This window comes from Bombina bombina, chromosome 3 (assembly GCF_027579735.1).
Source record: "Bombina bombina isolate aBomBom1 chromosome 3, aBomBom1.pri, whole genome shotgun sequence".
Lineage (NCBI taxonomy): Eukaryota > Metazoa > Chordata > Amphibia > Anura > Bombinatoridae > Bombina > Bombina bombina.
This window is the reverse complement of record NC_069501.1, coordinates 1,032,593,581-1,032,620,777: the sequence shown is the minus strand read 5'-3', so window position 1 is coordinate 1,032,620,777 and position 27,197 is coordinate 1,032,593,581. Positions and strand designations below refer to the sequence as shown.

At 37.0% G+C, this 27,197-nt stretch overlaps 1 protein-coding gene across 1 annotated transcript in view; it reads left to right on the top strand.

Moving 5' to 3' along the window:
* The window catches only part of SCN8A (sodium voltage-gated channel alpha subunit 8), a 262,830-nt gene that overhangs the window by 67,219 nt on the left and 168,414 nt on the right, over nt 1-27,197 (top strand). The window contains exons 11-12 of the mRNA XM_053708233.1: nt 25,138-25,494; nt 26,278-26,763. Coding sequence (XP_053564208.1) covers nt 25,138-25,494; nt 26,278-26,763 — 843 coding nt within the window. The remainder of the gene's footprint in view (nt 1-25,137; nt 25,495-26,277; nt 26,764-27,197) is intronic.

Below are 27,197 nucleotides of genomic sequence, written 5' to 3'. Positions count from 1 at the left end.
TTTAACTGAGCTATTCACGCCACAATTCAAGATCATAAAGACTGAACTAGGTGCAATTTCTTCGGTTATATCTAACCTCACTACGGAGGTCAAACAATTCTCCAATAGAATGTTAGAGATAGAGAATAGAGTCTCGGAGCTAGAAGATCAAGCCAATGTGCAAGATGATATTATAACTAAACAGAACTCTAAAATTGTCAATCTGCAATTGCGTCTGGACGATCTGGAAGATCGTTCCAGACGCAATAATTTTCAAATTATTGGCCTTCCCGAGACTCTGGAGTTTCAGGATTTATATCATTTTACATCCTATATATTGCCTCAGGCCCTAGGTTTTCCCCAGCAGAAGCTTCCAATTGTCATAGAGAGAGCCCACAGAACTGGTTTAAAAAATACCCAGCCTGAGGGTTCTCGCCAAAATAGAATGTGCATTTTTAGAATTCTGAATTTCCAAGATAAGGTTGAATACTTGAGACTATTTAAAAAAAGAAGCGAACCACTTATGTTTGGAAATAATAGAATCTTATTATTCCAAGATTACTCGGCAGAAACCTCTTCGAGATGAAAGGTAATGGCACCGCTCTGCTCGCAACTTATTAACAAAGGCTACAATGTGTGGATGGTTTATCCCGCTAGCATAATTGTTGAACATAACGGTGCCAGAAAAATCTATCGAGAGGCGGGGGAGGTAAAAAAAATTATAAATGACAAATAATTGACTATTCAGCTTTTTTTTGGTTTATCCTTGTTCCATATAAATGAAGGGTATGATAGGACTTAAAGTCCCATATTTCGCGTTGAGGAAATTTTTTTTTAGGATAGAATTAAGTATTTTCGGAGAATTACGTTTTTTTTTTTTTAATCTTATTATTAGAGGCCTCCTTTTTCTTTTCCCTCCCTTTTTCCTACTTTTTTTTTTTTTCTCTCTTTCTCTTCCTTTCTCTCCCTTTTTCTTCCCTTTTTTTTTTTTTCCCCTCCCCTCCAGGTCTGCGAGAGGAAACCTTTTTTTGTTTTTGTTTCCGTTAAGAGTCGTTAGTGGATATTAAACTTATCTTGGAATGTAGACGGGATTGTTTCTCCCACGAAACGTAAGCTGATTATTAAGTTACTGGCTAAACAAAAACCAGATATTGCTTTTATACAAGAGACTCATCTTACAGAACAGGATGTTGCTAAGCTTAAGATAAAATGGGTAGGAGAGGTAATCGCCTCCTCCTCAAGCAGGAGAAAATGTGGCGTAGCAATATTGATTAGTAAATCTCTTGATTATAAGATTATACAAGTGGAGACGGATGACACTGCAAGGTTTATTTTACTACAAATTACTATTAATAATACTAAATATGTTCTTTGCAATGTTTATGGTCCAAATAAATTATGTAGTGAATTTTGGGAGAATATTAAGGTTAAACTTTTTCCTTATATAAAAGAGAATCTTATACTAGGTGGAGATTTCAATATGACTATGTGCCCAGAAGTAGATAGATTTTCACAGAAAAATCTTCCAGAGACTAGGAGAAGCTCAAAATATTTTGCTAGATTCTGCCGGAATTTACATATCATGCCTTAACCCAGATCTACTAAGCTTTACGTGTGTGAGGATACAGTTTTGTTTTTAATAATATTATCAGTAAGTAATTGAAGTTTACCAGATAAAGGTTTTGTATGAATACACAATCTCCTTAATACCATTACTTAGGTATAAGGTTCCTGTGTGTATTCAGTTTTAATGGTGGATTTAGTATTTAATGACACAACTATGATTCTCTGTAGTTGTGACTGACTCATATGAATTATTTATAGACAAAGATAATTTATATATTGAGATATAAATGTTATGAATGAACTTCTCAGAAAGTAGGTTAAGATTTGGAGATTCGATATAAGTAATAAGTTTGATATGACACATAATAGAAATTGAGCAGTGAAGGCTGACGATTTCCAAATATATAAACATAGGAAATTCAGTAATGCATTACCCTTTATAAAGTTGTCCTAGCATGCTTATATACTTTATCGATGGTGCACATACCTTGAATAAGTGAAATTAGTTTCAGATACAGCGTGTCTTACTTGGATATGGTGTTTAGTTCAATGTCTAAGGAGACAGGAGAGCGGCGTCTGATGCCTGCAGCGTGTGAGCAACTCCGGCGTGCTGCGCAGTGAATACTGAGAGTCGGAGGTGACGTCAGCAATAGTCTGAGCGTCCGTTTGATTACTGGTAACGAAGAGAGATGCAGCTTGACACAGGTGCAAAAGTATAAGTGAAATTGATTTCCCATTCAACTTAGTAAATCAAGTTATAGCGAAAAGTTAAAGCCATCAAAATAAAGGCCAAAAAGTGAGCAAAGTTTTAGAAAGTGAGAGGTTGAAATTATCCTCCAATATTAAGGATTGCTCAAGGCTAATTATTCATTAAGATATAAAGAGACAAGATGCTGTCTCAAAACACTCTTTAATAATCAAGCAATGTCTTATGGGTAAAGTGTGTTTAAATAGTCTACCTGAGGGGAGGAGAACTTGACTTAAAGGCACAGTGAAATGGTTGATGCTGACAGATCCCCCCATTCAAGAGGGCCTCCCAGGAGTCCGAGGGCCCGGCTTAAAGGGAAAGCGAACATGAAAGTCCTTCAGCAAGTCAGGTGCATTTAAATCACGGAGAGGGACCCAGGAATTTTCATCATCCCCATAGTCCTTCCAATGTACCAAGTATTCAAGGGTTCTTCTACGATACCTAAAATCCAAAATCCCATCTACTTCATAATCCAGTGGATCAGGTATAGGGAGAATGGAAAGATCAGAGGACGGAGGTGTTGTTCCCAGATAGGGTTTCACCAAGGACACATGGAACGAGGGATGTATTCTCATTGTGGCCGGTAATTTCAAAGTCACCGCATTGTCATTTATTACCCTGAGTATAGGGAAAGGTCCTATAAATTGATCAGCAAGTTTTTTACTGGGTACAGGTAACCTGATATTTTTAGTTGATAACCATACCATATCTCGGGGTTTATATACCGGAGATGGTATCCTCTTTTTATCATAGTATTTCTTCTGAGCTTCTTTGGCAGAGGCCAAATGATCTTGTAGTGTGTCCATAACTTCTTTCAATGAGTCAGTGTAGTTGGACACTGATGGAGAATGGGAAGAAGTTATAGTATTTGGATATGTTCGAGGATGAAAACCATAAGTTGCATAAAAGGGAGAGACTTTTGTTGAAGTATTGTTTGAATTATTATAGGCAAATTCTGCGCTTGGTAACCATTCTAACCAGTCATCCTGTTGAGATGAAATAAAACATCTCAAATACTGTTCAAGTGTCTGATTCAAACGTTCTGTTTGACCATTTGATTGGGGATGGAAAGCTGTCGTAAGTCTGAGTGTAATTTGTAAAGCTTTACATAAATATCTCCAAAATTTGGAAGTAAACTGACTTCCTCGATCAGTTACAATTGAAGCAGGTAAACCATGTAATTTAACTACATGGCTATGGAAATATTTGGCAGTGGTAGAAGCAGTTGGTATTCGTTTTAATGGGATGAAATGGGCCATCTTGGTTAAATGGTCCACTACAACCATTATGGTATTATGACCATTTGAAATTGGTAAATCTACAATAAAGTCAATTCCAATCATATCCCAAGGTTTCAAAGGTATTGGTAAAGGTGTTAAGAGACCATAGGGCTTATGATGTTCTTTCTTTTCTTTTTCTTTGCACAAATGTCACAATTTATCACATAGGAATGAATGGAAGTTTTCATCTGGGGCCACCAGTATTCCCTACTTATTAGTTCAGCGGTTTTTTCAATGCCAGGATGTCCGGCTAAAGGGGAATCATGGTGTTGGTGGATAATCTGGTTCCTTAAAGTTGGTGGAACATAGATCAACCCATCTTTCATATATAATCCAGATTCAGTGTCTGGTGTACAAATAGGTGGAATTTGAGTATCCACGTTTTGTGCTTGATAAATATCAGATGTCTCTAGTATTGTTGCTGCAATGATTTTAGTTGGTGGAATTATATATGTATTAGTTTGAGACTCCTCAGTTGTCTCAAAAGAACGTGACAAAGCATCTGCTTTTTCATTTTTTGTTCCTGGAATATATGTTAGTTGGAAATTAAACCTGTCCAAGAAAAGGGCCCATCTCACCTGCGCACAACCATAGATTGGTCACAAAATAAAATCACTTTCACATCACAATACTGTCAAAAAACATGTTTCCCATATGTCAATATCGCACATATAAGTTCCACATTACCTCAAGAATATCATGATTTCAATGATGTTTTTAATCTTAAGAATGCTGAAACTCTCCCACCTCATAGGCATTTTGATTGCCCAATTGACACTAAACCAGGGATGAACGTGTGAATCTAAAGCGCATAGGACATTTGCTAGAATAGATTTATTTCTAATTTCTGAATCACTGTCGATTTCAAAAACAGAGGCCGGAATTGGTGAGATTGTGACCTCGGACCACTCAATTATATCTTTAACATTGCAATGTCACGACAGCAATACATTCAAAACTCCCAGGCCTTTTTATTATCCACGCTATCTCTATAATAATCCTAGATTTATATATTGGGTAAAACAGACCTGGAAGGACTACTGTACACGTAATATTTCTTACTTTCACAAGATTGAAACCTTCTGGGAGGCATCAAAAGCCATCCTATGTGGGGAAATTATGTCATTTCTAGATATTAAGAATAAGAAACAACGCGCCCGAGATCTGCAACTTACTAACCAGGTCAAAAATGCCTATAAAAAATATCATAGTGACCGCTCCAATAGTAATTGGAATAAATATATAGCTCTTAGAAAGGAGAGGGACATATTCCTAGCTCAAAAACATTTAGAAGAAGAGGCCAAAATCAATCTATATTTCAGGAGCTTCCACGGCAGCTCAGCTAAAAACTTGGCTAGACTGGTCAAAGTAAGGAAAAAGAAGAATTTCATCCCCAGTATTAAGGAAGGGAATATAAGATATACTAACTCAGAAGAGATAAGCGGAGTCTTTTTCAGGTATTACAAACAATTATATTCCAAGCAGGAATGTAATTTTATTCATCAAGAAAACTTTTGGGGTAAGATCACTCTACCTAAAATACAGAAGGAAGAATTAGAATCTCTGAATGCCCCGATCACAACTGAAGAAATACTAAAAGCCATTAGTTTAACAAAATTGAACAAATCGGCTGGCCCTGATGGGTTTCCAGCAGAATTCTATAAAAGTCTAGCGGTAGAAATAACCCCAGTTTTAGAGAAACTGTTTAATAGTTATTATGTTACTAATAAACCAATTTCAAGCTTTTTTGCAGCCGCAAATATATCACTAATACTGAAAAAAGGGAAGAACCCAGAAGATCCAGCCTCATATAGGCCAATTTCAGTCCTTAATGCGGATTATAAAATTTTAACTTCTATCATCGCTCGTAGACTAGCAGGATGCTTGGATAAACTTATCCATCCCGACCAGGTTGGATTTATGGCTGAGCGAAATTCTACTAAGAATATTAGGAGATTAACTACTCTGGTAGACTATACTTGGAATAGCGACCAGTTTTCAGGGAAAAATGACTTAAAGGATAACGCAGTTCTCACCTTGGATGCAGTCAAGGCTTTTGACAGCATCGCTTAGACTCACTTGTTTAAAACTTTAGCGAAATTCGGCTTTGCAGATAATTTCTTATACTTTGTTCAGAAAATTCATCGGAACCCAGAGTCCTTTCTGTTAGTTAATCGGATGCTTTCCCCTAAGATAATATTAGAGAGAGGAACAAGACAAGGTTGTCCCCTCTCACCTCTCCTGTTTAACATCGCTCTTGAACCGCTTGCAACTAGACTGAGAGAAATCTTGCCGGGGATGCCAGACTTAGACCCAAATTTAAAAGTACTACTTTATGCGGATGACATTTTAATATGTATACAAAATACCAGGGATACAATCCCTAAGGTCATAAATACTTTGGAGGAGTTTAGTTCCTTTGCGGGATACAAGTCTAACTTGGATAAAAGCGAATTTATGTGGTTAGGCAAACATACTAATCGACAAACTAATTTAATGTTTCGTACAGTTTCAGTCATAAAATATTTGGGGTTGGAGATTTATAAAAATCCCAAATATTGGTATTCAGCAAATTTTGGTGCTCTCTTCCAAAAGATCAAAGAAGATCTCGAGTTATGGCAGGCTTTTCCTTTATCCATCTCAGCATCGGTCAATTTGATTAAAACTATAATTTTTCCACGGATTCTTTACCCTATGCAAAATCTGCCATTAATTATAGCAAACAAAGATCTATGCAAATTGAATTCTTGGTTCTCCAAATTCATTTGGAAAGCTAAAAAACCACGTATATCACTAAAAAAAATTGTCACAAAAAATCTTTAATGCTGGTTTAGACCTTCCCAACATTAGATATTATAATATTGCTACATTACTTAAAATAGCGATAGACTGGCTAGCACAACCTAATAGGGTTACCTCTTTTGATTTTGAATCCCAAATGATTGACCCATGCTCTATGAAGGCTCTTTTACACTGCCCGGTACAAAAACTTCCGCGGAAAGTTTCTATCTTACAATCTTTTAAAAATCCGATTTACGCATGGCAGAAGTTTTGTTCCATACTGGATTTGGATCCTTTATTTTCAGACTTCTTACCCATTAGGGGTAATCCGCTCTTTACTCCAGGAATAGACCAAAAAGTATTCCTAGATTGGCAGGATAAAGGCCTTAGGGATATTTACCAGCTATTGAATGATCAATGTCAGATTCTATCGTGGGAAACTATCGCCTTGAAATTTTCGCTGTATATGGGGAATCGTTTTGCCTACTTCCAGATCCATCATTATGTTAGCTCCCAAAGCTGGTATTCCTCAACCAGGTCTGAGTGGTCCGAGGTCAAGGTCTGTATCCAAAATTTTCTAGCTGGAGACATATCAATCTCCTTAATCTACGACATTATGCTTACTAAACAGGGCATACTGATGGGCGAAAAATTGGTTAATTCATGGCTTACCTGTATCCCAACAATTGATCAAGAGAAGATCTCTCGTAGCCTTGAGATGGTAGCCAACTACCCTATCTCGGAAAGTTGGAAAGAATCTCATGTTAAATTAATGAATAAATTCTATCTATCTCCCTTTAGGATAGCAAAATTTTATCCTCTTAAAAAGGCTGATTGCCCGCGTTGTTCATATGATAAAGCAGATCTTATGCACATGTTATGGCATTGCCCTAAAATAAAACAACTCTGGCAGAAAATTCAGTTTTGGTTTAATAGGCTTTATAACGGGACTTACTCGTTTTCTCTGGAAGATATAATCTGTTTGGTATTTAATCCCACGTCAGACTCGAAAATCCGGTTATGGAATACCATTATATTAATAGTCAGATACAATATATTTAAATCTTGGATTGCTAAGAGGCCTCCTAGTCTGGGGTTAATCCTCAAAGGGATACAATCCCAAATTATATATGAATCTTTTCATCTAGCACAGGCTTCAGAGAAAAGAATCAAGACATTCTTGTTAGAATGGGCACCCACCATCAAGACCTATTCGTTACAACTCCAGTGACGGATCCTGTCTCTGTTTGTTTCCTCTATCAGCTTCGCTGAATTAGTTTTGTTACAAGTATTCCCCGGCTCCTGGATAAGAAACTATAGAGATATACCATAAGAAACAAAGGCAGGAGCTACTGCTTTAAAGAAGGATCCTCGTGGGCTCGGAGACTTATTATTTCCTTCCCCTCCCCTTTTTTTTTCACTCTGGTTTCTTTTTTTTTTTTTTTCTTTCATGTAATTAGCAAGAGTCCATGAGCTAGTGACGTATGGGATATACATTCCTACCAGGAGTGGCAAAGTTTACCAAACCTCAAAATGCCTATAAATACACCCCTCACCACACCCACAAATCAGTTTTACAAACTTTGCCTCCTATGGAGGTGGTGAAGTAAGTTTGTGCTAGATTCTACGTTGATATGCGCTCTGCAGCAGGTTGGAGCCCGGTTTTCCTCTCAGTGTGCAGTGAATGTCAGAGGGATGTGAGGAGAGTATTGCCTATTTGAATTCAATGATCTCCTTCTACGGGGTCTTTTTCATAGGTTCTCTGTTATCGGTCGTACAGATTCATCTCTTACCTCCCTTTTCAGATCGACGATATACTCTTATTTATATACCATTACCTCTGCTGATTTTCGTTTCAGTACTGGTTTGGCTTTCTACAACATGTAGATGAGTGTCCTGGGGTAAGTAAGTCTTATTTTCTGTGACACTCTAAGCTATGGTTGGGCACTTTTTTTATAAAGTTCTAAATATATGTATTCAAACATTTATTTGCCTTGACTCAGGATGTTCAACATTCCTTATTTCAGACAGTCAGTTTCATATTTGGGATAATGCATATGAATAAATCAATTTTTTTCTTACCTTAAAATTTGACTTTTTCCCTGTGGGCTGTTAGGCTCGCGGGGGCTGAAAATGCTTCATTTTATTGCTTCATTCTTGGCGCGGACTTTTTTGGCGCAAATTTTTTTTTCTGTTTCCGGCGTCATACGTGTCGCCGGAAGTTGCGTCATTTTTGACGTTCTTTTGTGCCAAAAGTGTCGGCGTTCCGGATGTGGCGTCATTTTTGGCGCCAAATAATGTGGGCGTCATTTTTGGCGCTAAAAAAATATGGGTGTCACTACTGTCTCCACATTATTTAAGTCTCATTATTTATTGCTTCTGGTTGCTAGAAGCTTGTTCACTGGCATTTTTTCCCATTCCTGAAACTGTCATTTAAGGAATTTGATCAATTTTGCTTTATATGTTGTTTTTTCTATTACATATTGCAAGATGTCCCACGTTGAAACTGAGTCAGAAGATACTTCTGGAAAATCGCTGCCTGGTGCTGGAGCTACCAAAGCTAAGTGTATCTGCTGTAAACTTATGGTATCTGTTCCTCCAGCTGTTGTTTGTACTGTTTGTCATGACAAACTTGTTAATGCAGATAATATTTCCTTTAGTACTGTTACATTACCTGTTGCTGTTCCGTCAACATCTAATACTCAGAGTGTTCCTGATAACATAAGAGATTTTGTTTCTAAATCCATTAAGAAGGCTATGTCTGTTGTTCCTCCTTCTAGTAAACGTAAAAAGTCTTTTAAAACTTCTCATTTTTCAGATGAATTTTTAAATGAACATCATCATTCTGATTCTGATAATGGTTCTTCTGGTTCAGAGGATTCTGTCTCAGAGGTTGATGCTGATAAATCTTCATATTTATTTAAAATGGAATTTATTCGTTCTTTACTTAAAGAAGTCCTAATTGCATTAGAAATTGAAGATTCTGGTCCTCTTGATACTAAATCTAAACGTTTAGATAAGGTTTTTAAATCTCCTGTAGTTATTCCAGAAGTTTTTCCTGTCCCTGGTGCTATTTCTGAAGTAATTTCCAGGGAATGGAATAATTTGGGTAATTCATTTACTCCTTCTAAACGTTTTAATCAATTATATCCTGTGCCATCTGACAGATTAGAGTTTTGGGACAAAATCCCTAAGGTTGATGGGGCTGTCTCTACTCTTGCTAAGCGTACTACTATTCCTACGGCAGATGGTACTTCCTTTAAGGATCCTTTAGATAGGAAAATTGAATCTTTTCTAAGAAAAGCTTACTTGTGTTCAGGTAATCTTCTTAGACCTGCTATATCTTTAGCGGATGTTGCTGCAGCTTCAACTTTTTGGTTAGAAGCTTTAGCGCAACAAGTAACAGATCATAATTCTCATAGCATTATTCTTCTTCTTCAACATGCTAATAATTTTATTTGTGATGCCATCTTTGATATCATTAGAGTTGATGTCAGGTATATGTCTCTAGCTATTTTAGCTAGAAGAGCTTTATGGCTTAAAACTTGGAATGGTGATATGTCTTCTAAGTCTACTCTGCTTTCCCTTTCTTTCCAGGGTAATAAATTGTTTGATTCTCAGTTGGATTCTATTATCTCAACTGTTACTGGAGGGAAAGGAACTTTTTTACCACAGGATAAAAAATCTAAAGGTAAATTTAGGTCTAATAATCATTTTCATTCCTTTCGTCACAACAAGGAACAAAAACCTGATCCTTCATCCTCAGGAGCGGTATCAGTTTGGAAACCATCTCCAGTCTGGAATAAATCCAAGCCTTTTAGAAAATCAAAGCCAGCTCCTAAGTCCACATGAAGGTGCGGCCCTCATTCCAGCTCAGCTGGTAGGGGGCAGATTACGTTTTTTCAAAGAAATTTAGATCAATTCCGTTCACAATCTTTGGATTCAGAACATTGTTTCAGAAGGGTACAGAATTGGCTTCAAGATAAGGCCTCCTGCAAAGAGATTTTTTCTTTCCCGTGTCCCAGTAAACCCAGCGAAGGCTCAAGCATTTCTGAAATGTGTTTCAGATCTAGAGTTGGCTGGAGTAATTATGCCAGTTCCAGTTCTGGAACAGGGACTGGGGTTTTATTCAAATCTCTTCATTGTACCAAAGAAGGAGAATTCCTTCAGACCAGTTCTGGATCTAAAAATATTGAATCGTTATGTAAGGATACCAACATTCAAAATGGTAACTATAAGGACTATCCTGCCTTTTGTTCAGCAAGGGCATTATATGTCTACAATAGATTTACAGGATGCATATCTGCATATTCCGATTCATCCAGATCACTATCAGTTTCTGAGATTCTCTTTCCTAGACAAGCATTACCAGTTTGTGGCTCTGCCGTTTGGCCTAGCTACAGCTCCAAGAATTTTTACAAAGGTTCTCGGTGCCCTTCTGTCTGTAATCAGAGAGCAGGGTATTGTGGTATTTCCTTATTTGGACGATATCTTGGTACTTGCTCAATCTTCACATTTAGCAGAATCTCATACGAATCGACTTGTGTTGTTTCTTCAACATCATGGTTGGAGGATCAATTTACCAAAAAGTTCATTGATTCCTCAGACACAGATAACCTTTATAGGTTTCCAGATAGATTCAGTGTCCATGACTCTATCTTTGACAGACAAGAGACGTCTAAAATTGATATCAGCTTGTCGAAACCTTCAGTCCAAATCATTCCCTTCGGTAGCCTTATGCATGGAAATTCTAGGTCTTATGACTGCTGCATCGGACGCAATCCCCTTTGCTCGTTTTCACATGCGGCCTCTTTAGCTCTGTATGCTGAACCAGTGGTGCAGGGATTACACAAAGATATCTCAATTAATATCTTTAAAACCGATTGTACGACACTCTCTGACGTGGTGGACAGATCACCATCGTTTAGTTCAGGGGGCTTCTTTTGTTCTTCCGACCTGGACTGTAATTTCAACAGATGCAAGTCTTACAGGTTGGGGAGCTGTGTGGGGGTCTCTGACAGCACAAGGGGTTTGGGAATCTCAGGAGGTGAGATTACCGATCAATATTTTGGAACTCCATGCAATTTTCAGAGCTCTTCAGTCTTGGCCTCTTCTAAAGAGAGAATCGTTCATTTGTTTTCAGACAGACAATGTCACAACTGTGGCATACATCAATCATCAAGGAGGGACTCACAGTCCTCTGGCTATGAAAGAAGTATCTCGAATTCTGGTATGGGCGGAATCCAGCTCCTGTCTAGTTTCTGCGGTTCATATCCCAGGTATAGACAATTGGGAAGCGGATTATCTCAGTCGCCAAACGTTACATCCGGGCGAATGGTCTCTTCACCCAGAGGTATTTCTTCAGATTGTTCAAATGTGGGGACTTCCAGAAATAGATTTGATGGCCTCTCATCTAAACAAGAAACTTCCCAGGTATCTGACCAGATCCAGGGATCCTCAAGCGGTAGCAGTGGATGCATTGTCACTTCCTTGGAAGTATCATCCTGCCTATATCTTTCCACCTCTAGTTCTTCTTCCAAGAGTAATCTCCAAGATTCTGAAGGAATGCTCGTTTGTTCTGCTGGTAGCTCCAGCATGGCCTCACAGGTTTTGGTATGCGGATCTTGTCCGGATGGCCTCTTGCCAACCGTGGACTCTTCCGTTAAGGCCAGACCTTCTGTCGCAAGGTCCTTTTTTCCATCAGGATCTCAAATCCTTAAATTTAAAGGTATGGAGATTGAACGCTTGATTCTTAGTCAAAGAGGTTTCTCTGACTCTGTGATTAATACTATGTTACAGGCTCGTAAATCTGTATCTAGGGAGATATATTATAGAGTCTGGAAGACTTATATTTCTTGGTGTCTTTCTCATCATTTTTCCTGGCATTCTTTTAGAATTCCGAGAAATTTACAGTTTCTTCAGGATGGTTTGGATAAAGGTTTGTCTGCAAGTTCCTTGAAAGGACAAATCTCTGCTCTTTCTGTTATTTTTCACAGAAAGATTGCTAATCTTCCTGATATTCATTGTTTTGTACAAGCTTTGGTTCGTATAAAACCTGTCATTAAGTCAATTTCTCCTCCTTGGAGTTTGAATTTGGTTCTAAGGGCTCTTCAAGCTCCTCCGTTTGAACCTATGCATTCATTGGACATTAAATTACTTTCTTGGAAAGTTTTGTTCCTTTTAGGCTATCTCTTCTGCCAGAAGAGTTTCTGAATTATCTGCTCTTTCTTGTGAGTCTCCTTTTCTAATTTTTCACCAGGATAAGGCGGTGTTGCGAACTTCTTTTAAATTTTTACCTAAGGTTGTGAATTCCAACAACATTAGTAGAGAAATTGTGGTTCCTTCATTATGTCCTAATCCTAAGAATTCTAAGGAGAAATCATTGCATTCTTTGGATGTAGTTAGAGCTTTGAAATATTATGTTGAAGCTACTAGGAATTTCCGAAAGACTTCTAGTCTATTTGTTATCTTTTCCGGTTCTAGGAAAGGTCAGAAGGCCTCTGCCATTTCTTTGGCATCTTGGTTGAAATCTTTAATTCATCATGCTTATGTCGAGTCGGGTAAAACTCCGCCTCAAAGGATTACAGCTCATTCTACTAGGTCAGTTTCTACTTCCTGGGCGTTTAGGAATGAAGCTTCGGTTGATCAGATTTGCAAAGCAGCAACTTGGTCTTCTTTGCATACTTTTACTAAATTCTACCATTTTGATGTGTTTTCTTCTTCTGAAGCTGTCTTTGGTAGAAAAGTACTTCAGGCAGCTGTTTCAGTTTGAATCTTCTGCTTATATTTTCAGTTTTTTTCATTATAAGATTTAATCTTTGTTTTGGGTGTGGATTTTTTTCAGCGGAATTGGCTGTCTTTATTTTATCCCTCCCTCTCTAGTGACTCTTGCGTGGAAGATCCACATCTTGGGTAGTCATTATCCCATACGTCACTAGCTCATGGACTCTTGCTAATTACATGAAAGAAAACATAATTTATGTAAGAACTTACCTGATAAATTCATTTCTTTCATATTAGCAAGAGTCCATGAGGCCCACCCTTTTTTGTGGTGGTTATGATTTTTTTGTATAAAGCACAATTATTCCAATTCCTTATATTTATGCTTCGCACTTTTTTCTTATCACCCCACTTCTTGGCTATTCGTTAAACTGAATTGTGGGTGTGGTGAGGGGTGTATTTATAGGCATTTTGAGGTTTGGGAAACTTTGCCCCTCCTGGTAGGAATGTATATCCCATACGTCACTAGCTCATGGACTCTTGCTAATATGAAAGAAATTAATTTATCAGGTAAGTTCTTACATAAATTATGTTTTTTTCACTCTGGTTTCTTTTTTTGTTTTGTTTTTGTTCTATTACTGTTTATTGTGTTATGTTTTAAGGAAAAAGTTAAAACCCCAGCGATGTGTACAAATATAAACTTTTTACATAATGGTATTAACTTAATTATGTATGATGTTTTTTTTTTTCCAAGAATGTTATATGATACTCAGCCCTGCGTGGCATACAAAAAAACAAGACAAAAGAAAAAAAAAAACAAAAAAAAAAAACATATGTATAAATAATAATAATGTGTGGTAATTGTATACATTGCTGTTCATAAATAAAGAATTGAAAAAAAAAATTTAGTTATTTTTTAGTTCTATTTTAAGCATAAATATATAATTTAAACAATATATTTATGTTTAAAATAATAAATTGATCAATCAAAAATAATTACATTTTAAATTAGATAAAATACTTATTTCATTATACATGACAATGCATACCATTTTAACATTGGATATAAATATAGTGACATAGCTCCTATAGTTATAATAGGGAGGTTTTTTGTATACTTTATTAGTCAGGTAGATTGCAGTCATTACAAATGTGTAGGCTTTCTGTGGGAGTTAGCCGGGCGTTCCAGAGGGAGTATAGGGAAGACATGATTTAGGTATAGGCAGTTTTAGGGAGTTAGCTGGGCGTTTCAGGGCAGTGTAGGTAGAGTATGACGTAGGTGTAGGCGTTCTGTGGGAGTTAGCCAGGCATTCCAGGGGGGGAGTAACCTGTACTTTTGATTGTGATAGATCACCAGCAGTGCAATATATTCCAATCTCTGAAGTACAGGTTACGAGTAGGTTGTCAGTCATGTTTGTCTTGCCTCCTTTTCAGTGGCGAGACTTTACAGTGTGAGGCGTGTAGTTAGTTAGGTCACACAGGCATTATTTGAAGTGTTAAATCACAAAAACCATGTTTGGTTTCAGTGAGCGCACTGTCTGCACTTTGTAGGAACACCTCCCATTACCCGCAGTAAGTGCCGTCAAGTGGCAATGTCGGCAATATTTAGCTGATGTATCGCTCCCTATTACATCCTATGGGAGGCACATAGCCACTCAGACCGACGGACTGCAAGGCCAACGTGGCCAGAAACGCAGTGTCGATGCTTTGAATATCGGGTCCTTAATGTATCAGTTGATACAAATCCATACATATTTGTTACTTGTGCTATTGCATTTCTTAGAAAATACTTCTTGATAAAACCATTCTATGTTGTTAGAAAGGTAATTGATATTCTGGAAGTTGAATTTATTGTATAGAAACCATGAAAGTTTATTCATTGGTAATTTTTTTTACATTGTCTTTAATGATTTTATATATTATTTGCAGATTATCGGTGTTGCAAGCATGCATACATGACTGGTATCATTTATTGATACGACAGGCTATTTTTGATTAGTCATTGTTCAAGATGAGGTGTGGCTAAAAAAAATTAATTAAAAGGTACCCCTTCAACCTATACAGTCTTCTAAATGCTTTACTGCAGCCTATGAACATGTACCATGTTAGATTACCTGCTCCAGATAGCCGATTACCCCTGTACACTATTTCAAATTGTGTTGGTGACTTATAAATAAAATGTGATAATCATTTTGAGATAAATGATCAAAAGTGTCCCTTTAAGATGTTCAGGTTCCAACATGCTTGCAAAACGCATGTTTTTGAGAGTGTATTTTCTTTTGGTTCAGCTCCATAACAAAACAACTTTTATAAAGGTTCCTGTTCCACTGCCAGCAAAACTAAGGATTAATGCAATGTAGGGTTTTCATTATCTTAATATTTTGATTGCAGGGAATTCATTTAAGATATTAGGGCAAGGGGTGCATTATCTTAGAAGGTAAGTGTCTTTTAAAACTAAAAAAAATATTCTTTCAAATCAAGCAAGTTTTTTCTTTTTTTTAGCAAAATTCCAGACATGTTTTCTTGACTCATGAAAGCCAATCATTAAACTGAAGATGACAATTATCATCTAGGAAAAAAAGAAGATGGCAAGACAAATATCCCATCTTAGTGTACCTGTCATAAAGCAAATAACTTGTATATCAAAAGGATAAACAAAGAAAACATTATTGGGGTGCCCTGTTTACCTCTAAAAATAAAAAAAGTTAAAATTCATAAGCAAAGAATAGAAGATAATAATAATGAAGTATCCAAAAAAATATATAAAAAAAAACGTCCTCACCTACTTAATAAAATATGAAATACAAAATTAGCAGTGGCCTCGGTTTTTCCTGCCTGATAAGATATGTCCGTATCAGTAACTGAATATCCATTTAATGAATACTGAAAAGAAAAAGAGAGAATTTATAAAAGGCTATATATTTCAGCTCAAAAACAGGCCTCAGGCCTTTCTCTAGCCAATGAAAAACAGTTATCACTCAATGACAAAGGGACATGAAACCCAACATTTTTCTTTCATGATTCAGATAGAGGGGCCGATTTACCAACCCCCGTATCGGCCCCAATGCTTCGGTTTCCGCACGAACCTTAAGGCTCGCCGGATACAGGAGTCCACCCTTTCGCATGCAATCGAGTTGCTTGACACCTTTTTCTAGGGGTTGCAAGTCTGCAGGGGGCGACATTGCACAAGCAGTTCACCAGAACTGCTTGTGCAATGTTAAATGCAGACCGCGTATGCTGTCTGCATTTAGCGATATCAGGCGGACATGATCAGCTACAGTGGATCATGTATGTCCGACAAATGATAAATCGGCCCCTTAGAATTCAATTTTAAACAGCATTCCAATTTACTTATATCATTTAATTTGCTTCATTCTTTAGGTATCTTCTTTTTTTTTTTAAAGAAATAGCAATGCACATGGGTGAGCCAAATTAATGTTTTGCTTGTTACAATATCATATCTGAAATTGTTAAAGGGACATGAAACCCTAAATTTTTCTTTCATTAATATTATTATCAGTTATTTGTAGAGCGCCAACAGATTCCGCAGCACTATAAACATAGGCGGAGTACAACAAAACATTTATAGGGATCAAACGGGTAGAGGGCCCTGCCAAGAGTTTGCACTGTTGTAGTCAGCTCTTAAGAAGGTGATCTGCAAACAGCTGGACTCTTAGGCTTACGTGCTAGAGGGGTTCAGGGGATAGCAATGAAGGAGAGGAACTGGTATAAAGAAAGTGTTAGTGTAGGTTGTATGCATCCCTGAACAGTAGAGTCTTTAGGGACGGCTTGAAGCTTTCAAAGCTAGGGCGAAGTCTTGTGGAGCAAGGCAGAGAGTTCATGATTCAGATCGATCGTACAATGTTAAACAACTTTCAAATTTACTTCTATTATCTAATTGTATTCATTATCTTGGTATCCTTTGTTGAAGGAGAGAAAATGCACTACTGGGAGCTAGCTGAAAGCCAATGACAAAAACATAATTTATGTAAGAACTTACCTGATAAATTCATTTCTTTCATATTAACAAGAGTCCATGAGCTAGTGACGTATGGGATATACATTCCTACCAGGAGGGGCAAAGTTTCCCAAACCTTAAAATGCCTATAAATACACCCCTCACCACACCCACAAATCAGTTTAACGAATAGCCAAGAAGTGGGGTGATAAGAAAAAAAGTGCGAAGCATATAAAATAAGGAATTGGAATAATTGTGCTTTATACAAAAAAATCATAACCACCACAAAAAAGGGTGGGCCTCATGGACTCTTGTTAATATGAAAGAAATGAATTTATCAGGTAAGTTCTTACATAAATTATGTTTTCTTTCATGTAATTAACAAGAGTCCATGAGCTAGTGACGTATGGGATAATGACTACCCAAGATGTGGATCTTTCCACACAAGAGTCACTAGAGAGGGAGGGATAAAATAAAGACAGCCAATTCCTGCTGAAAATAATCCACACCCAAAATAAAGTTTAACAAAAAACATAAGCAGAAGATTCAAACTGAAACCGCTGCCTGAAGAACTTTTCTACCAAAAACTGCTTCAGAAGAAGAAAATACATCAAAATGGTAGAATTTAGTAAAAGTATGCAAAGAGGACCAAGTTGCTGCTTTGCAGATCTGGTCAACCGAAGCTTCATTCCTAAACGCCCAGGAAGTAGAAACTGACCTAGTAGAATGAGCTGTAATTCTTTGAGGCGGAATTTTACCCGACTCAACATAGGCAAGATGAATTAAAGATTTCAACCAAGATGCCAAAGAAATGGCAGAAGCTTTCTGGCCTTTCCTAGAACCGGAAAAGATAACAAATAGACTAGAAGTCTTACTGAAAGATTTCGTAGCTTCAACATAATATTTCAAAGCTCTAACAACATCCAAAGAATGCAATGATTTCTCCTTAGAATTCTTAGGATTAGGACATAATGAAGGAACCACAATTTCTCTACTAATGTTGTTGGAATTCACAACTTTAGGTAAAAATTCAAAAGAAGTTCGCAACACCGCCTTATCCTGATGAAAAATCAGAAAAGGAGACTCACACGAAAGAGCAGATAATTCAGAAACTCTTCTAGCAGAAGAGATGGCCAAAAGGAACAAAACTTTCCAAGAAAGTAATTTAATGTCCAATGAATGCATAGGTTCAAACGGAGGAGCTTGAAGAGCTCCCAAAACCAAATTCAAACTCCATGGAGGAGAAATTGACTTAATGACAGGTTTTATACGAACCAAAGCTTGTACAAAACAATGAATATCAGGAAGAATAGCAATCTTTCTGTGAAAAAGAACAGAAAGAGCGGAGATTTGTCCTTTCAAAGAACTCGCGGACAAACCCTTATCTAAACCATCCTGAAGAAACTGTAAAATTCTCGGTATTCTAAAAGAATGCCAAGAAAAATGATGAGAAAGACACCAAGAAATATAAGTCTTCCAGACTCTATAATATATCTCTCGAGATACAGATTTACGAGCCTGTAACATAGTATTAATCACGGAGTCAGAGAAACCTCTATGACCAAGAATCAAGCGTTCAATCTCCATACCTTTAAATTTAAGGATTTCAGATCCGGATGGAAAAAAGGACCTTGAGACAGAAGGTCTGGTCTTAACGGAAGAGTCCATGGTTGGCAAGATGCCATCCGGACAAGATCCGCATACCAAAACCTGTGAGGCCATGCCGGAGCTATTAGCAGAACAAACGAGCATTCCCTCAGAATCTTGGAGATTACTCTTGGAAGAAGAACTAGAGGCGGAAAGATATAGGCAGGATGATACTTCCAAGGAAGTGATAATGCATCCACTGCCTCCGCCTGAGGATCCCGGGATCTGGACAGATACCTGGGAAGTTTCTTGTTTAGATGAGAGGCCATCAGATCTATCTCTGGGAGCCCCCACATTTGAACAATCTGAAGAAATACCTCTGGGTGAAGAGACCATTCGCCCGGATGCAACGTTTGGCAACTGAGATAATCCGCTTCCCAATTGTCTACACCTGGGATATGAACCGCAGAGATTAGACAGGAGCTGGATTCCGCCCAAACCAAAATTCGAGATACTTCTTTCATAGCCAGAGGACTGTGAGTCCCTCCTTGATGATTGATGTATGCCACAGTTGTGACATTGTCTGTCTGAAAACAAATGAACGATTCTCTCTTCAGAAGAGGCCAAAACTGAAGAGCTCTGAAAACTGCACGGAGTTCCAAGATATTGATCGGTAATCTCACCTCCTGAGATTCCCAAACTCCTTGTGCCGTCAGAGATCCCCACACAGCTCCCCAACCTGTGAGACTTGCATCTGTTGAAATTACAGTCCAGGTCGGAAGAACAAAAGAAGCCCCCTGAATTAAACGATGGTGATCTGTCCACCACGTTAGAGAGTGCCGAACAATCGGTTTTAAAGATATTAATTGATATATCTTCGTGTAATCCCTGCACCATTGGTTCAGCATACAGAGCTGAAGAGGTCGCATGTGAAAAACGAGCAAAGGGGATCGCGTCCGATGCAGCAGTCATAAGACCTAGAATTTCCATGCATAAGGCTACCGAAGAGAATGATTGAGACTGAAGGTTTCGACAGGCTGTAATCAATTTTAGACGTCTCTTGTCTGTTAAAGACAAAGTCATGGACACTGAATCTATCTGGAAACCCAGAAAGGTTACCCTTGTTTGAGGAATCAAAGAACTTTTTGGTAAATTGATCCTCCAACCATGATCTTGAAGAAACAACACAAGTCGATTCGTATGAGACTCTGCTAAATGTAAAGACGGAGCAAGTACCAAGATATCGTCCAAATAAGGAAATACCACAATACCCTGTTCTCTGATTACAGACAGAAGGGCACCGAGAATCTTTGTGAAAATTCTTGGAGCTGTAGCAAGGCCAAACGGTAGAGCCACAAATTGGTAATGCTTGTCTAGAAAAGAGAATCTCAGGAACTGATAATGATCTGGATGAATCGGAATATGCAGATATGCATCCTGTAAATCTATTGTGGACATATAATTCCCTTGCTGAACAAAAGGCAATATAGTCCTTACAGTTACCATCTTGAACGTTGGTATCCTTACATAACGATTCAATAATTTTAGATCCAGAACTGGTCTGAAGGAATTCTCCTTCTTTGGTACAATGAAGAGATTTGAATAAAACCCCATCCCCTGTTCCGGAACTGGAACTGGCATAATTACTCCAGCCAACTCTAGATCTGAAACACAATTCAGAAATGCTTGAGCTTTCACTGGATTTACTGGGACATGGGAAAGAAAAAATCTCTTTGCAGGAGGTCTCATCTTGAAACCAATTCTGTACCCTTCTGAAACAATGTTCTGAATCCAAAGATTGTGAACAGAACTGATCCAAATTTCTTTGAAAAAACGTAACCTGCCCCCTACCAGCTGAACTGGAATGAGGGCCGTACCTTCATGTGAACTTAGAAGCAGGCTTTGCCTTTCTAGCAGGCTTGGATTTATTCCAGACTGGAGATGGTTTCCAAACTGAAACTGCTCCTGAGGACGAAGGATCAGGCTTTTGTTCTTTGTTGAAACGAAAGGAACGAAAACGATTGTTAGCCCTGTTTTTACCTTTAGACTTTTTATCCTGTGGTAAAAAAGTTCCTTTCCCACCAGTAACAGTTGAAATAATAGAATCCAACTGAGAACCAAATAATTTGTTTCCCTGGAAAGAAATGGAAAGTAGAGTTGATTTAGAAGCCATATCAGCATTCCAAGTCTTAAGCCATAAAGCTCTTCTGGCTAAGATAGCCAGAGACATAAATCTAACATCAACTCTAATAATATCAAAAATGGCATCACAGATGAAATTATTAGCATGCTGGAGAAGAATAATAATATCATGAGAATCACGATTTGTTACTTGTTGCGCTAGAGTTTCCAACCAAAAAGTTGAAGCTGCAGCAACATCAGCCAATGATATAGCAGGTCTAAGAAGATTACCTGAACATAGATAAGCTTTTCTTAGAAAAGATTCAATTTTTCTATCTAAAGGATCCTTAAACGAGGTACCATCTGATGTAGGAATGGTAGTACGTTTAGCAAGGGTAGAAATAGCCCCATCAACTTTAGGGATTTTGTCCCAAAATTCTAATCTGTCAGGCGGAACAGGATATAATTGCTTAAAACGTTTAGAAGGAGTAAATGAATTACCCAATCTATCCCATTCCTTAGCAATTACTGCAGAAATAGCATTAGGAACAGGAAAGACTTCTGGAATAACCGCAGGAGCTTTAAAAACCTTATCCAAACGTATAGAATTAGTATCAAGAGGACTAGAATCCTCTATTTCTAAAGCAATTAGTACTTCTTTAAGTAAAGAGCGAATAAATTCCATCTTAAATAAATATGAAGATTTATCAGCATCAATCTCTGAGACAGAATCCTCTGAACCAGAAGAGTCCAAAGAATCAGAATGATGGTGTTCATTTAAAAATTCATCTGTAGAGAGAGAAGATTTTAAAGACTTTTTACTAGAAGGAGAAATAACAGACAAAGCCTTCTTTATGGATTCAGAAACAAAATCTCTTATGTTATCAGGAACATTCTGCACCTTAGATGTTGAGGGAACTGCAACAGGCAATGGTACATCACTAAAGGAAATATTATCTGCATTAACAAGTTTGTCATGACATTTAATACAAACAACAGCTGGAGGAATAGCTACCAAAAGTTTACAGCAGATACACTTAGCTTTGGTAGATCCAGCAGGCAGAGGTTTTCCTGTAGTATCTTCTGGCTCAGATGCAACGTGAGACATCTTGCAATATGTAAGAGAAAAAACAACATATAAAGCAAAATAGATCAAATTCCTTATAAGACAGTTTCAGGAATGGGAAAAAAATGCCAAACATCAAGCTTCTAGCAACCAGAAGCAAATGAAAAATGAGACTGAAATAATGTGGAGACAAAAGCGACGCCCATATTTTTTGGCGCCAAATAAGACGCCCACATTATTTGGCGCCTAAATGCTTTTGGCGCCAAAAATGACGCCACATCCGGAACGCCGACATTTTTGGCGCAAAATAACGTCAAAAAAATGACGCAACTTCCGGCGACACGTATGACGCCGGAAACGGAAATGAATTTTTGCGCCAAAAAAGTCCGCGCCAAGAATGACGCAATAAAATGAAGCATTTTCAGCCCCCGCGAGCCTAACAGCCCACAGGGAAAAAAGTCAAATTTTTGAGGTAAGAAAAATATGATAATTAAAGCATAATCCCAAATATGAAACTGACTGTCTGGAAATAAGGAAAGTTGAACATTCTGAGTCAAGGCAAATAAATGTTTGAATACATATATTTAGAACTTTATAAATAAAGTGCCCAACCATAGCTTAGAGTGTCACAGAAAATAAGACTTACTTACCCCAGGACACTCATCTACATGTTTGTAGAAAGCCAAACCAGTACTGAAACGAGAATCAGTAGAGGAAATGGTAAATATAAGAGTATATCGTCGATCTGAAAAGGGAGGTAAGAGATGAATCTCTACGACCGATAACAGAGAACCTTATGAAATAGACCCCGTAGAAGGAGATCACTGCATTCAATAGGCAATACTCTCCTCACATCCCTCTGACATTCACTGCACGCTGAGAGGAAAACCGGGCTCCAACTTGCTGCGGAGCGCATATCAACGTAGAATCTAGCACAAACTTACTTCACCACCTCCCTTGGAGGCAAAGTTTGTAAAACTGATTTGTGGGTGTGGTGAGGGGTGTATTTATAGGCATTTTAAGGTTTGGGAAACTTTGCCCCTCCTGGTAGGAATGTATATCCCATACGTCACTAGCTCATGGACTCTTGTTAATTACATGAAAGAAAGGCATTTATGTGCAACCACCAATCGGCAGTTTCAGAGCCTACCTAGGTATACCTCTAAAGTAAGGATACAAAGACAACAAAACAAATTAGATCTCTCTAAATCCTGAAGGAAATTTCAGGTTTACTGTATGTCTCTAAGTGATCAGTAAGCTTTTTTTTACTTAATTACTCAGACATTGGATATGTGTGAGTAAATCTTGTTGAAATGGAGTCATATAAATAGAAACTATGAATATCTTATTACAATATAGTTACTTGTCTTGATTAATCCAAAATGGCGTATAAAGGGAAAACAGCCACACACATGTGGCATCAACAGTATAAATTGTATCAAATGTCAATTATTGCTCAGAGTAGTCTTTATAGCGACCAATTGATCACCAAAATGTACCCGAAATGGGTCTTGTTAAAGCTTTTCTATATTCTAAGGACGTGTCATTCAGAAAGTACTTTAAATATCACAATATTTTTGGTTGGACATATGTGAATTATGGTGATTCTTTTTTTTTATTTGATGTCTTTTTATATTTAAAGGGACGTAAAAATGAATTTTTTTCTTTCACGATTCAGAAAGAGCATTCAATTTTAAACAACCTTAAAATTGACTTCTATTATCTTATTTGTGTCATTATCTTAGCTGCTGCTAAGATAGCTGCTGATTGGTGGATGCATATAGATGTCTCATGTTATTGGTTCACCCATGTGCATTGCTATTTCTTAAAAAAAGATACCTAAAGAATGAAGCAAATTAGATTATAGAAGTAAATTGGAATGCTGTTTAAAATTGAATTATCTATCTGAATCATGAAAGAACATTTTTGGGTTTCATGTCCCTTTCACACTTGAAAATTGGCTAGAGAATGTTTTTGAGCTGATATATATATATATATATATATATATATATATAATCTCCTTTTGTAATTTCTCTATGTTTCTTTCCATTATTCATTGAATTGCTATTCAGCTACTGTAGTGGTGGCCCCACCTGATGCTGATATATCTTATAAACTAATTTTACAGTACGATATCCCTTTAATAAAACATTGAAACATAGATTTTGATGAAACATAGGCCCAACAAGTCCACCCACATTTCCTATAAAGTCTAAAGTTAAATAGTTTGTAGGACAGCCTTATGCTTTGCCCAGACATTCTTGGAAGCCCCCACCCCCAGGGTTTCTTAACCACATCTAATAGAAGTTTATTTAATGAATCAGACACATTTTCTGGTGAGAGGTTCTTCCACATATTACACCTGAACCTGCTAACCTTCAAGTTGAGATCATGACCCCTATGCTCTTATGTTGCTCGTTTTATAAAAAAAAATGCTTAAAACTTCAACTTTATTAAGTCCCTTAACATATACTTCAACATATCACCTCTTTCCCATCTCTCTTCTAATATATACATATTTAGGCAATTGATCTTTCTTTTGTAAGTTTTATTTTTAGGAAATGTATCATTTTAGTAGCCCTCCTTTGAACAGATTCAGGATATTAATATCCTGCTGTGGATATGGCCTCCAGAGCTGAACACCATACTCAAGATGAGGCCTAAATAGGGATCTGTAAAGTGGCATAAGGACCTTACTATTTCTGCTGCAAATACTTTTAACTATATACATCCGAGCATTCGACTGGCTTTAATTGCTGCAATTGTTTCAAATAATCTGAAATAATAATTCCCAAGTCCTGTCCTGAAGTGTAATATTTAAATATTATGGGATTGCAAATGGAATTCTCTCTCCTTCCAGTTTGGGACACAATCTGTTGTATATAAAAGGTATGATAATCCCTAAAATAATGTTGATTTATTATGAGTGGCTTAATCAAAGTTAAAGGGACAGTAAACTCCAAATTAAAGGGTTTAATTATGTTTAGTAAAATTACATTGTAGTGTATATATTTTCAATATTTCTTTAGCTTTTTTTATCCTGTAATTTAAATCTACCCCCACAGAGGCTGGAGTAGACTCCATGGAATTCAGAACCCCAACCTTCCTTTGTGATGCACAGTGGTGATTGTTTGATATGTACAGAAGCTCATTTTTATATGTCCATAATTTTAGATAATTTAGATAATCATAAGGTGTGTCAAGGAGTGTATCCTTTGACTTTAAATTAAAACAATGCATATTTCTTATGTTTCACTGCCCACAATGCGTGTTCATTAAGGTACTGAACCATGATTGGTAATTTCTTTTTTTTTTTTTTTTTTATTTACAGTTAAGAGTCTTCAAATTGGCAAAATCGTGGCCTACATTAAACATGCTGATAAAAATCATTGGAAATTCAGTTGGTGCCTTGGGTAACCTCACATTGGTGCTGGCCATTATTGTGTTCATTTTTGCTGTGGTGGGCATGCAGTTATTTGGCAAGAACTACAAGGATTGCGTCTGCAAGATAAATCCAGAATGTGTATTGCCTCGATGGCACATGCATGACTTCTTCCATTCTTTTCTCATTGTTTTCCGTGTATTATGTGGGGAATGGATAGAAACCATGTGGGACTGCATGGAAGTTGCTGGACAAGCAATGTGCCTTGTGGTCTTTATGATGGTGATGGTCATTGGTAATCTAGTGGTCAGTATACAACAATATTTTTTATGTTTTACATTTCTACTTGTATTAATTAACATAATTAGTTTAAGTGGTTGCATTTTACTTTACGTTTCATGTTGTATTTGTAACACATACAATGATAGTCTCCTCACTAGCAGAATATTTACATATTTCAACAAAATTCTTGGTTTTATTCATTGCACCTTCTATTATATTGAGTATGTCTTCTTTTTCATAGCTGACTTGAGCATCTAGGTTTTATGTATTAATTCGTCAAATGACCTCTTTAAGATGTTGTGCTTAGGAATTCTTCACTGTCTCCAAACATAGCAAAATATCTATTAGAGATAAATCCTTGGCACCAGGTATTTCTAAAATTGTAAAAACATTGCATCTTTGCAGAAGACTAAAGTAAAATGTGTCATGGTCAAAAGAGACTTTTAAATACATTATTAACTTACATTTTCCTCAGTAGAAATAGAAAATGGGTTTTAATTTGAATTATGTGAGTAAATAAAACATATTTTTGCAACGAAAACGATATATCCTCCATAAAAGTTCCTCTAAGTACAACTCAGTAGTGATCTACTCAACTACATGCATTTACCTGTGTATTTTTGCTCCATTTTGTATCTACCAATAGGAAGATATTTGAATTTCACTGTATAAAAGATAAGTTTATATAGAAAACTCGGAGTTTTAAATGCTTACATGGTTTTACTTCAATTGATTATTCATGAATACACCAAATAGTAAGTATTTAATTTAATAATTGAACTTATCTATCTTCTTCCTTGCTGTTAGGTGCTGAATCTGTTTCTTGCTTTGCTACTAAGCTCCTTCAGTGCAGACAATCTGGCAGCCACCGACGACGATGGTGAAATGAACAACCTTCAGATAGCCGTCATTCGGATTAAGCAAGGTTTAGCTTGGACTAAGATCAGAGTTCATGACTTTGTTCAAAAACACTTTAAAAAGAAAGGTGGAGATGAGGTGAAACCATTGGATGACATGTATGAGAAGAAAATGAACTGCTTGGCAAACCACACAGGACCTGATATTCACAGAGATATGGATTATCAGAAAAATGGAAATGGCACAACTAGTGGTATTGGCAGTAGTGTGGAAAAATACATGATAGACGAGGACCATATGTCTTTTATAAATAACCCAAACCTGACCGTCAAAGTGCCCATTGCAGTTGGAGAGTCTGATTTTGAACATCTTAACACAGAAGATTTTAGCAGTGTATCAGATGAAGATGTAAGCTTTCTTACTTTAAATCTATGTATTGGTTATTAAGAGTATCCTCTCTTTTTTTCGGAAATTCATTAGTTAGAACCATAAAACCCTAATAAAATTGTCTAACTATAGCTACTGAATATTTGCACAACAGTTTCTTTAAAAAAAAAAAAAAAAAGACATAAAATGTGGATCAATTTTTATAAACACACATATAGGCAGGTCAGGGTTTTATAAACTCAATAGACATCTTTTAAAATAGCTTGCAATTATTTACAGCACACTATTAGTTACCTAATTAACTAAGATTGTAATATAAAATGTTTAATTATTCGTAGTATCAAAAAACTTTGGAATATATTTTCATATTTTTTTCCATTTTTCTATAATTTAATTCTGAAAATGGTGGATTTAACTGAAACTGCAGACTTCACAAGCCTAATACTGTATATTGGTCCTTAGTTGGACTAAACAGAGATCAT